This window comes from Abramis brama (assembly GCF_963993115.1).
Source record: "Abramis brama genome assembly, chromosome: 2".
Lineage (NCBI taxonomy): Eukaryota > Metazoa > Chordata > Actinopteri > Cypriniformes > Leuciscidae > Abramis > Abramis brama.
The window spans coordinates 67,378,516-67,392,586 of NC_139964.1; the positions used below are offsets into that span (position 1 = coordinate 67,378,516).

The following is a 14,071-nucleotide window of genomic DNA, read 5'->3' on the forward strand; positions in this document are numbered from 1 at the left end:
AATATCAAACGTACAGCAAAATCTTGAAGGATTAAAGTTGGGTTATTCACATTTTGTTTATGCAGAAGATTGGAGAAAATTGTTGGTTCTCAGCACTGGAGACAGACGTCATGTTTCATTTAAAGATGAAGATGTTCGTCTCAGATGTGTGTGTACTGTAGTTCAAAAATAGCAGAAATGAATCACTAGTAAAGAGCTGTAAAATGAATATAGATCAGCTCGGATCACGCTGTATACATGATTTTATCAAACTTGTAAATAAAACAAAGATTATTAGAGTTAGAAAATATGTTTTTCTACTTCAAAATTGCATGTTTAATTCAGTGTTGCTTACAGTTTCTTTGTAATTGTTTGTGAAATGTACTTGTAATACTTTACTTAAAGCAGTAATGTATAATGCATTATAAACATATTCATATTACACAACATTATGTCTTTTCATAAATTATTAAAGCCAATTATACTGTTTGCAGATCAGTTGTTTGTCATGTGCTTTAATGCATTCTAAAGGCGTAATATGAGTATTATAATGCATTATAATACACTCACCTAAAGGATTATTAGGAACACCTGTTCAATTTCTCATTAATGCAATTATCTAATCAACCAATCACATGGCAGTTGCTTCAATGCATTTAGGGGTGTGGTCCTGGTCAAGACAATCTCCTGAACTCCAAACTGAATGTCAGAATGGGAAAGAAAGGTGATTTAAGCAATTTTGAGCGTGGCATGGTTTTTGGTGCCAGACGGGCCGGTCTGAGTATTTCACAATCTGCTCAGTTACTGGGATTTTCACGCACAACCATTTCTAGGGTTTACAAAGAATGGTGTGAAAAGGGAAAAACATCCAGTATGCGGCAGTCCTGTGGGCGAAAATGCCTTGTTGATGCTAGAGGTCAGAGGAGAATGGGCCGACTGATTCAAGCTGATAGAAGAGCAACTTTGACTGAAATAACCACTCGTTACAACTGAGGTATGCAGCAAAGCATTTGTGAAGCCACAACACGCACATCCTTGAGGCGGATGGGCTACAACCACTCATCTCCACTACAAATAGGAAAAAGAGGCTACAATTTGCACGAGCTCACCAAAATTGGACAGTTGAAGACTGGAAAAATGTTGCCTGGTCTGATGAGTCTCGATTTCTGTTGAGACATTCAGATGGTAGAGTCAGAATTTGGCGTAAACAGAATGAGAACATGGATCCATCATGCCTTGTTACCACTGTGCAGACTGGTGGTGGTGGTGTAATGGTGTGGGGGATGTTTTCTTGGCACACTTTAGGCCCCTTAGTGCCAATTGGGCATCGTTTAAATGCCACGGCCTACCTGAGCATTGTTTCTGACCATGTCCATCCCTTTATGACCACCATGTACCCATCCTCTGATGGCTACTTCCAGCAGGATAATGCACCATGTCACAAAGCTCAAATCATTTCAAATTGGTTTCTTGAACATGACAATGAGTTCACTGTACTAAAATGGCCCCCACTGTCACCAGATCTCAACCCAATAGAGCATCTTTGGGATGTGGTGGAACGGGAGCTTCGTGCCCTGGATGTGCATCCCACAAATCTCCATCAACTGCAAGATGCTATCCTATCAATATGGGCCAACATTTCTAAAGAATGCTTCCAGCACCTTGTTGAATCAATGCCACGTAGAATTAAGGCAGTTCTGAAGGCGAAAGGGGGTCAAACACAGTATTAGTATGGTGTTCCTAATAATCCTTTAGGTGAGTGTATATGAGTATTATAACATATGAGTATTATAACATATGAGTATTATAATGCATTATAACTGTGGTTTCAATCATCCATACAGTGTTTTATAAAGTGCATAAAAATGCATTATAAAGGCTTCAACACTGAAAAAAATGATTCGTTGAATTTAATAAAAAAAAATTATCGTAAGTGGTTGCACACAATTGATTTTACCTACATTTAAACAAATGCATTAAGTTGAACTAAAATTGATTAAGTTCACCTTAATGCATTTGTTTAAAATCAACGAATACAACGAATTTAAAATGGATTAAATTCAACTAATCATTTTTTTCAGTGAAGGAAAGTGTTCCCGAAAATAGTTTCTACTCAATTTTTTTTCAGTGCACATAAAGTTAATATTGAGATCTCAGGCTTTTGAGCGCAAATCTGAGGCATTGTTGAAACTCACGGATGTGAAATTACTGGCCTCGTTTTCCGGGAGAATCCGAACTAGTGTCCCGTCCTGCGCTCTGACTCTATGATTGCAATGAAATTGATGAATTTCACCAGATTTGCACTAGTGTAACAGTCTGTATTGTAGAAGTAAAGCTGATGGACTGTGTGTTTCTCTCTCTTTCCCAGCTGTGCTTCAGGTGTCCATATCACTCAATAAAGTGGAGCTGAGTGTCGGAGAGTCGAAGTTCTTCACATGCACAGGTGAGATTGTGTTGAATATTAACACGCTTGACTGTGTTTGAGGCCTGATACTTCAGGAAATTCTCTCAAAAAGTGCAGTGATGATAATCAGTCTGTAAAGACTCACGTTTAGGGTTGTTAAGATGTTTGAATGTTTCTGAAAGAGTCTCTTCTGCTCATTAAAGCTGCATTTATTTGATCAAAAATACAGTCAAAACAGTGAAATATTATTACAATGTAAAAATAGCTGTTTTCTATGTGAATATATAGAAAACTGTCATTTATTCCTGTGTTCAAAGCTGAATTTATTTGATCAAAAATACAGTAAAATTTTTGAAATATTATTAAAAATTTTAATCAGCTGTTTTCTATGTAAATATATAGTAAAGTGTAATTTATTCCTGTGATCAAAGCTAAATTTTCAGCATCATTACTCCAGTTTTCAGTGTCACATGATCATTCTAATATGATGATTTGATGCTCAAGAAACATTTATGATTATTATCAATGTTGAAAACAGTTCATATGTTTGTGGAAACTGTGATAAATTTTATTTTTCGGGATTCTTTGATGGATAGAAAGTTCAAAAGAACAGCATTTATTTGAAATAGAATCTCTTGTGACATTATAAATTGATTAATTGATCATTTTAATGCATCCTTGCTGAATAAAAGTAGTAATTTCTGAACGACACTGTAATGAGTATCGGCGACATCAGAGTCTAATTCTCTGAGAAATATTCATTGCTTCTGAAAATGCAGTAAACATGAAAAATGAAGCTCAAGGCGACAGTTATGCAACACAGAAAATGTCTGTGTTTTCTATAATGAGCACAATAAGATTATAAAATACAACTGTGAACAGAGTGAAAATGTTACAAAAACATTTTAAATTATTAACAATAATTGAAAAAATGTGTTTAATAGAGACGATTTTAGGAATATGATCTCATTCTAGTACACAGAAAATAATTATTTCAAATTAATCTTTTGATTTCTGTTCTGACTGCAGAAACAAGACAAAAGTGCAATAATAATATTCAGTACATTTTATATATATATATATATATATATATATATATAGTGAGGAAAATAAGTATTTGAACACCCTGCTATTTTGCAAGTTCTCCCACTTGGAAATCATGGAGGGGTCTGAAATTGTCATCGTAGGTGCATGTCCACTGTGAGAGACATAATCTAAAAAAAAAATCCAGAAATCACAATATATGATTTTTTAACTATTTATTTGTATGATACAGCTGCAAATAAGTATTTGAACACCTGTCTATCAGATAGAATTCTGACCCTCAAAGACCTGTTAAGGGGGTCGCACACCGGTCGCGCCGCGCAGCGCCACGTCTTTTAAATTCGAACACATTATTCTCTATGAGAGTAGACACACCGGCGGCGTCTGTCCACGGCGCCCAGCAACGGCTCAGGACCGTGTTCAAAATCCTGCCGCGCCACAGAGCGCCATTTACATAGTTTTATATTAAATTTACATTTATGTGTCTCAAATCGTAGTTAATGTATATACGGACTTCACCCTGTGCTGCAATATACATTTAGTTTTATATTTATTTACAGAAATCAGAAAATTGCTGATGTTATCGGATTTTCAGGTGAGAGTTGTCCTAGACGTGGCGCGGCGCTGAGCTGCGCGTCCGGTGTGCGACCCGCTTTAGTCTGCCTTTAAAATGTCCACCTCCACTCCATTTATTATCCTAAATTAGATGCACATGTTTGAGGTCGTTAGCTGCATAAAGACACCTGTCCACCCCATACAATCAGTAAGAATCCAACTACTAACATGGCCAAGACCAAAGAGCTGTCCAAAGACACTAGAGACAAAATTGTACACCTCCACAAGGCTGGAAAGGGCTACGGGGAAATTGCCAAGCAGCTTGGTGAAAAAAGGTCCACTGTTGGAGCAATCATTAGAAAATGGAAGAAGCTAAACATGACTGTCAATCTCCCTCGGACTGGGGCTCCATGCAAGATCTCACCTCGTGGGGTCTCAATGATCCTAAGAAAGGTGAGAAATCAGCCCAGAACTACACGGGAGGAGCTGGTCAATGACCTGAAAAGAGCTGGGACCACCGTTTCCAAGGTTACTGTTGGTAATACACTAAGACGTCATGGTTTGAAATCATGCATGGCACGGAAGGTTCCCCTGCTTAAACCAGCACATGTCAAGGCCCGTCTTAAGTTTGCCAATGACCATTTGGATGATCCAGAGGAGTCATGGGAGAAAGTCATGTGGTCAGATGAGACCAAAATAGAACTTTTTGGTCATAATTCCACTAAACGTGTTTGGAGGAAGAAGAATGATGAGTACCATCCCAAGAACACCATCCCTACTGTGAAGCATGGGGGTGGTAGCATCATGCTTTGGGGGTGTTTTTCTGCACATGGGACAGGGCGACTGCACTGTATTAAGGAGAGGATGACCGGGGCCATGTATTGCGAGATTTTGGGGAACAACCTCCTTCCCTCAGTTAGAGCATTGAAGATGGGTCGAGGCTGGGTCTTCCAACATGACAATGACCCGAAGCACACAGCCAGGATAACCAAGGAGTGGCTCTGTAAGAAGCATACCAAATATTAACATTGATTTTCTCAGGTGTTCAAATACTTATTTGCAGCTGTATCATACAAATAAATAGTTAAAAAATCATACATTGTGATTTCTGGATTTTTTTTTTTTAGATTATGTCTCTCACAGTGGACATGCACCTACGATGACAATTTCAGACCCCTCCATGATTTCTAAGTGGGAGAACTTGCAAAATAGCAGGGTGTTCAAATACTTATTTTCCTCACTGTATATATATATATTATATTCAGTGGGATAGTCTTGACTTTATATTGTTGTCCCTTTAAAAGCTGTCATGAAAAAAGGCAATGATATATTGACTGTGTGTGTGTGTGTGTGTGTGTGTGTGTGTGTGTGTGTGTCCTTGTACTGACACAATATCAGTATCAGAGCAGAACTGAAGGTCACTGCTGCTGTTATTGTGTTTAGAAACCAAGCCTGGCGTTACAAGACTATATTAGACACAAACTACTGTATAATACATGTTCTTTTAGGCAGAATACGGTTGTCAGTCCTGTGTTTGAGTCCTTAATGCGGTTACGTTCACACACACAGTTCAGTGATTCACAGGAGTGACGATCACATTTAAAGCTACAATATGTAAGATTTTTGTAATAAAATATCCAAAAATCACTTGCACAGTGTGATATATTTCCTGCAGTTGTGTGCTTACAATATCCCAAAAGTTCCCAAAGATTTTTTATTTCAGAGAAATTCCAATTTTAAATAGCGGCTCGTCCATGTTCAGTGTCGCCTGTCAATGACGTAATATCCGCGTTATCCCTGGTTACCGCTCGTACTGTCATAGTAACCATGGCGACAGACGTGGACAACTGCGTTACGTCTAGCGGCGCGCTCACGCTGTTGTTGTTTCGTTCAAACATTATGGATCAGGGCAAGCAGACTTTGGGACAAAAGGAGAACTAAAACGAGGATCAATATCGGCGTGGCGTTTTCGAGACGAGAGCTAGCGTCCGCGGCTAACTCCGACTCGAGAGACGCACAAATGTAGAGGTGAGCAAATGTACATAAAACTAATCAATGTTATATAGCTCAACATGATGAAATGTTAGAATATGATCAGTATGTTATTCTAATGTTGATCTCGCTCACTGCTAGTCTCATACAGACAAACTAACACACAGAATAACATTATAACTTTAACACACTCAAATGCAGTTTAGTGTGATAGTGTAGAGCAAGTGAAACAGCGCTGCGTTACCTCACAAGTTTCATTCGTCTAATAAACTGACCTGTGTGAGTATTAATTCAGCACTAGCGGGTAAGTTAGTTCGGTAGAATGAAAGTCCTCATTCCTTTATATCCGCGGGACTCGCGTGTGGCGCTGAGATCTGTCTCTCATTAGCAATCGCTCCCTGCTTCACTCCACAGTCATGCTAAAAACAGTAATGATTTCACTCATCCATAAACTTATTAGATCCTTCAGCATGACGGCAAGTTCCATAATTCCGCTTATGCGTCATCAACCTACGCCTTTGTTATTGTAAGAGGTTAGCGACCCCTAGTGGCGAAAAAACAAACACATATCGTAGCTTTAACTGAACTCACACCCGTAAACTTTCAGGACTCACAACTGCATTCTCATCTAGACGGCGTCATGCACTCCTGAAGTTCATCACTACTGTATATCCCTCGCTGGAAAGGCAATATGCAAAGGAAAAAAATATGCAATGCTGATTGTAAATATAATTACATTTGCATATCGGTGATCTTGTAACTATAACTGATCACAAATAAGATGCATTACTGCTAGAAAATAAGATGCAATGCTAATTTGACAAATAATCAGTCTTGCTTTTTAAAATAAGCATTCGGCAAGGGAAAGTGTGTGTGTGTAAATTGCAGCAGTGTATATCGCTTCATATCAGTAATAATAATGCTGAAACTGGTCATTGATGAGATATGTTTATATGAAAACACAGAGTAAAACTGTGGTTATTACTTCTATATTAGAAGTTAAAGAATTCTCTTTTGAACTCATCCACAGATTTTATCCAGCAAATCAATATTTACAATAATAATTAAAAAAATCTATTCTCTCACTTTAATGGGACTTTTTGGCTTCACTAATTAATCTGAAGATAATAAACAACACTTTTATTTAATAATAATAATAATAATAATCACATTTATTTATTTATTCATTTATTTATTTATTTACTCGTATTTTTGACAAAATTTCACCTTCATAAATTCAAGTATTCTAATATGAAACCCAACTTTATGGTTTTGTTGACTATAAAATTGTACACTGACAATATTGGAGACTTTTGTTGTTTTTTAATTAAAAAATCTTTATGTAATCCCACATAAAAAAAATGAAAATGTATTTTCTTGCACCTTTTATTGATTGTATTTGTATTGTAGCTATTTCTCTTTCTCTTTCTCTCTCTCTCTCTCTCTCTCTCTCTCTCTCTCTCTCTCTCTCTCTCTCTCTCTCTCTCTCTCTCTCTCTCTCTCTCTCTTTTCTTTCTATTTCCTTGATTTATGGATTAATTAATTGCATTATTGCATAATTAATTTAATTGCAATATATTTTGCAATTGAACAAATATATAATGATACATTTCCTTGACTCAGTGTTGTTTTAGTATCATTGAGATACTTTATTTTTGTATTAATGTTTGTAGTTATTTTTTATTTTTATATTTTTCCATTTTAATTCTAGTTAAAGTTTTTTTGTGTGGTTTTTTTGTCATTTTTAATGGTGTTTTTGTTAAATATGTCTATGTAGTTTATATTATTTTTTTAGTTTTAGTTACTTTAGCACATCAAGTTAAACATGAGAAATATTTTAAAAAGCTGGAAAAAAAAGGGGTTTTTTTGTATTGATCTTGTCAGGTTTCTATACAGTAGAATGTTCAGTGGTTTGAGCACATTTTGTGGTTTCTTGTCCACCTGTTGACTTCACCTGTTGAAAGTGATTAACTTTTTCATCGCCCGATTAAATCCCACACGGACGACGTGGTGTTGCCATGACAACAAATAGATTTCTCTCCGTCGTTCATTCGCCAGCCGCCCCTGAATGCATTAGCTTGTGTGAATCGAGCAGCAAGCGTCTCTGCAGAGATCTATCAATGAATAACCTGGAATAAACTGATCAGAGCCGCTGGTGAGGGGCGTTACGAGCGGGACATACAGATATGATAAATCATTTCTTAAGGAAATCACTTCAGCACGCTGATATTTCACTCAGCTACGCAGTCTGGGGTTATCTGAGGTTACAAATACAGTTTCTTGGACACACAGACTTTTATTCCATCTCTGGAATAACTCTGGAATCTCCATTACTGTGCATCACTTCTGAAACTGTGCATTAGAAATAAATGTGATTTGAGAAAAGTTTTGACTGTGATCAGAGGCTGTCAAGATAAAAAAAATAATAAAAAAAATAAATAACATAACATAAAAATATCACTATAACAGCATAACACCAGCCCGAATGACTTCTTCTAAAGTGAATAGATTTGTTAATGACACCAAGCATTATCATCGCCTTTAATGTGCGACTGTGAGAAGATTATTATCTAAAGGCAAATTAAATCTGTGACTGTTCTTCACACAAACCTGTCACTAATTTCAACATAATTGGAAAATGGTCACATGGACAAATTTTATGATACTTTTATGTTTTTTCTTTTTTCTTTGGTCATTTCTGGAGCTTAAATGTACACATTTGGCATTCAAGTTATGCTTTTGATCAGTTCGTGCATTCTCTGAATAGAACCCATGACTTGAGTGTTGCTACACTGTCAAATTAATCTTTGAAATTTACAGTAAAAACACGGCAGCTGTGGTTAACAGAACTTTATTATAATAAAAACACAGAACTAAATTTTAGGTTTAAAAAAACATAGATTTCATTATCTGATATAATGTTAATACATCAACCCACTGAAGTACTAAATGCTCTTTTGCACCATTATAATAAACTGAAAACACAGGTGAGAAAGAGCTTTTCCACAAGCTGAGGGAAATACTAATATATATATAGAGTTACAGTGTCATAAACACAACAAATCATAGTAACACTGTGACAATAAGATAATGCAAGTAACATTCATTTAACAACAACATGATGTATCATAAAACCCTGATGTGCATGACTGATAACAAAACTGTACATTTTTATGGTTTACTTTAAAATGGCATGAAATGTCTTGTTAGATTTATTATAGGCAAACTTGCTGTTAACAGGTTTTTACCATTAGAAGTATGATCATTGTTTATAGTGTAGTGTCATGCTGGACTATTTGAGCTACACAAATTATGATGGTGTGATTTCAAAATCGGTTGCATTCCATGTAAAAAAATAAAATAAAATTAATAACTAGTAATTAATAATTAGTAATTTGGGTTGAGTAACGTTTTTTTGGTGAATTGTTCCTTTAAACAGACCTGAGTATTCTGCACTCTTTTTGGTCTCTGAAACACATGCTTAAAAGTTCAAATTAAATAAATAAAAAAAATATACAAAGAGCAGGTGATGTGAAAAAAGTTCCTGCCCGATGCAGATCTAGTGATGCATCATAGAAGCAAATAACACAATTATCACCTCAATTAACTCCTCAGATTGAACCTGCACGGCGTTTCTCACCTGTTCTGTTCATGCAACTCTCATCTTTCTAACACCATCACCCTGAAACCTGCTAACAACCCTCATCCGTGACACGGCAGCCTCGAGGGCTCAGGCCTGATCGCAGACGGCCAGAAATATCTGCTTCATGACCTTCAGCCGAGCCGCTTTACACGCGAGAGCACCTGGAGTTTCATATGGCGCCTGCTAATTCTCCATGTGTGCCTTCATTAAAGTCAGAGCTAAAGAGCTGTCGCAAATCACAGCGAGTGTAAAAGCAAGCGAGACGACTGCATATGAGCTTTGAGGAGTCGCGTGCATGGAACATCAGAAACCGGTTGTATGTGTTGTGTTTGAACAAGGTTTTACATCTAACTGCATTAATGAAGACATCTCGGTTAGGGGTGTGCGATATATATCGTCTACGATAATATTCTGATTGTTGTTTTGACGATGTGCGATCTGAAATTATCGAGTAGGTCCCTCACTTTACAAAGACACACAGAGAGTTGCGCATATTCAACGTTTTATGTTTAAAACATCAAGAAATTATGCATTTGTAATTGCAGGTGAAATGCATTCATGTCCCTCTGATTTGCATTAAACAGTGTAAATACATCTAAATGCCACTTCAGATGCAGCTTCTGTGTTTCCTCTGCATTGCAAAGATTTAATTTGGTAACCGCCCTATTGTGTCTTATTATTATTATTATTATTTAATTTATTGATTAAATGTAAGAATTTGACACAAAAGATGATGCATACATTTAATTAGGTTAAAAAAATGGCTTTATAAAGGTAAAAATGTCCATAAAAAGATAAAAATCAAATTAAACTTATTGGAAAAGATCATTTTTGACACTACTGTGAACTGACCACCGCACAATATATGAAGAATATCACAAATCCCCTAATCTCTGTGTTGGTTTTATGTTTTCTTCAGCCATCGGTGAGCCGGTCAGCATAAACTGGTTCAGTCCTCAAGGCGAGCGCATCGTCTCTAACCAGAGAGTGATCGTTCACACGGAGGGCGTGCGGTCCAGGCTGACCATCTACAACGCCATCATCGAGGACGCTGGGATATACCGATGCCAGGCTGTGGACGCCAAAGCGCAGAGTCAGGAGGCCACGGTGGTGCTGGAGATCTACCGTGAGTTCCCACACCAGACCTGTGGAAGTCATGAGCGTCTGCACACGGCAAAAAATGCTTTTCTTACTTCGTTTTTTTTGTCTTGTTTCCACTTCTAATATCTAAACATTCTTAAATCATGATGCATTTACTAGATGAGTAAAATTACATAATATTGTGTCTTGTTTTCTAAATAAATCTAGATTAAGTGAGTTGTTGCTTAAAAAAAGCTAAATTATCTGCCAATGGGGTCAGAAAAATAATCTTTCTTCAAACAGAAACAATATTATTATGCTTACCCCATTGGCAGATAATTTCGAGTCGTTGCTGTATTTATGAATTAATCATTGAATCATTGACTCTAAAGATTCGTTCACAATCATTGCTGTGTGCTGCAGTTCTGCTGTGGCTTTCATTGGAGCTATTCATTTATTGTAAAAATACTGACAACTAGGTTGAAAATGAACATCACTTAATACTAATATTTTGTTTGTTGAACTGTTGTATAAAATCAATGTCACATTCGCCCTAGCGCCCTCTATTGGCCAGCCGCCCCTGTTATAGAGGCATATTAGCACTGAATTTAAATGAAGCTTGACACATTGACACGGCACTCATTGTGAAACATTGTGATAGTTCTGATCTGCCACAACCAAAGGCACACACACCTTTCCCCAGCGCAGCTCTTCTTCAGAACATGATTTCTGCTGCGATGGAGCAAATCAGCCGAGACCTGTGAGGTTAAAAGTCGTCAGATTGATCAGAGCTGGCAAATTTTCATTTAAGAATTCATTTAAGACAGAATAGCATTACTTACTGTAGTAGCAGTACTTGCATGTCGAGGCAAAAGTAGTTTCATTCTCAGACTCATTCACAGTGTGTGTGCTGACCATCTCATGTGTTCTGCTCATGATTATTGGAAAAAAAATTGGCAGGTTGAAGCTTTTAGCTTCCAGGACTCACGCTGCACTAGTTTTTACAGTACAAGACTGATGGAACGAGTGCTTTCTGGGGGGAATAACTAGTCTCTGGATCTGCCAGAACTGTGCAGCTTGACCTTTAAAAGTCATCAAATCTTTAAATCTTCAGAGTTTAGTTTTAAAAGGGCTATATATCAGAATTTGAATTTATTAGTTGCTTTTTATTGACAATGTGTGAACAGAAAAAAAAAAAATCTATGAAAGCCTGAAAACGTATTTTTATGTAAAGGAGAGTCTGTTTGCTGGAAAAAACAAAAGGACGTGACGGCTTCGTTCCCGAGAGCCTCTCTTCCGTTCAATGGCGCATGAAACGAAAGTTTATGTTCAGGATAATGCTTAAAGAGTTATTCTTTACTATGTTAATGTGTTATGCAAAGAAAATGGATTCATTCAAACTAGCGAGATCCATATAGTCTATAGTCTCAAATCAAACTATCATAACAGTAGCTGCGTTTACATGGACACTTATAATGGGATTGACGGCTCAATCGGATTAAAAAACCTTCATGTAAACGCCTTAATCGATCCGATAGAGCTCGATCCGAATGAAATTTCAATCGGATTAAAACAGGTGGTTTATTCCTTTTGTAATCCGATCGAGAGAACATGTAAACACTTGATCGGATTGAAAACCGAAACTGAAAGGACTGTGCATGTGTAATGACGTCAAATAGCGTAATGACGTCTGACGCGCGGAACGAGCGTCCTGCTGAATAAAGTGTCATATAAATAAGTGTCCCGTCATTCTAAAATCCTAATTTCACTCGCGCGTCTGTGAAGTGAAGCAGGACAACGTCCCACCAGTGCTTGTTTTGGATTCTCATCCACAGACGTCTGGTTTTGGGCATTTTTACTGCATGATAAATATAAGCAGCACAGCAAATGAGTTAATATGCTCACTGTCTCCAAATCATGACCAGAGACAGATTAATATTACGTCTGCTGTTTAAAACAAATAAAGAACCAATAGAGGAGAATAGTTATGCGCGAACAGCGGGAAACTCTGTATATCTGTGCAGTGTGGGCATGTCAAAAAAATCGATTCCGATTTAAAACTTGTGACATATAAACGCGATTACTTTATTTATCGTTCATGTAAACACCGTGTTCAGATTGATTTCATTCCGATTGAACTAAAAGGTGTCCATGTAAACGTAGCTAGTGACATATTAATGACCTCATCTGTTGACGGTGAATCGCAGAGATCCACTTCACTACGATCGGATGCTTTCTGAACTGCTGTTTTCTCACTGCTGGCATTTTTGTTGTTTATTTTGTTATTGAGAGGAAAGCGTGCAGCACATATTCACATATTCATCTAAACGTCACTCTCAGCAGCGTCTGGATGTTCACTCAACAAACCTTTTCAGAGATATACTTAAGTTCACTTAACGGCCACCGGTGTCGCTAATAACACGGGTTTCTGAATTCTACATATGTGACCCTGGACCACTAAACCAGTCACATGGGTCAATTTTTTTTTATAGATCATATGAAAGCTGAATAAATAAGATGTTTGGTTTGTTAGGATAGGACAATATTTGGCTGAGATACAACTATTGTAAATCTGGAATCTGAGGGTGCAAAAAAATCGAAACATTGAGAAAATCTCCTTTAAAGTTGTTCATTTATGTTGGCGATTGTGCTGCATTCACTCACAAAAATAAATGTTTTATATATTTACGGTAGGAAATTTACAAAATATCTTCATGGAACATGATCTTTACTTAATATCCTAATGATTTTTGGCATAAAAGAAAAATCTATAATTTTGATCCATACTGTTGGCTATTGCCACAGATATGTGACTGGTTTTGTGATCCAGGGTCACATATAGCCACTTTAATCAAATGTTCTAAGAGTGTTTTGCTAATGTAAAGTTATGAAAGCATTATTTCTAAATGTTCTCTGAAAGCTCAAAACGCCCAGTTTAAAAATAAAAAATACAAATTACAAACTTTACTTGACAAACTCACTCAAACTCACTCAGGCTGAACTGGTACATTATGAAGGTCGATACAAAAAAAAAAAAAAAACAGAAAATAAAAAGCAAATCACTCTCAACATATTTTGTTTTGGAATAAATCTCAATAAGACGCTTTCCTCTTCTCAGATGTGAAAAGATTGAGTGTTTTCTGTCAGATGACCTTCAGTTCACAGTCGGTTGGATCGTGTTCTCCACAGTGTCCTCACTCTGAAATGAAGCCAGATCTTCAGTGTTTCCAGTGGGTCAATGACGGTAAACGCTGGAAAAATCAGTGTAGAAACAGGGCCCAGTGCGCCGCTCTGCCCCGACCTCACCGCTCAAGACAAATTATGAGATTCAGAATAGAAAAATCATTTTAGAGAGATTCTGTCTGTTCAGAAGA

General features: G+C 37.0%; 1 protein-coding gene across 1 annotated transcript in view; it reads left to right on the plus strand.

Moving 5' to 3' along the window:
• Positions 1–14,071, plus strand: part of LOC311077389 (neural cell adhesion molecule 2) — a 285,391-nt gene that overhangs the window by 203,162 nt on the left and 68,158 nt on the right. The window contains exons 2-3 of the mRNA XM_084105838.1: positions 2,348–2,422; positions 10,537–10,743. Coding sequence (XP_083961964.1) covers positions 2,348–2,422; positions 10,537–10,743 — 282 coding nt within the window. The remainder of the gene's footprint in view (positions 1–2,347; positions 2,423–10,536; positions 10,744–14,071) is intronic.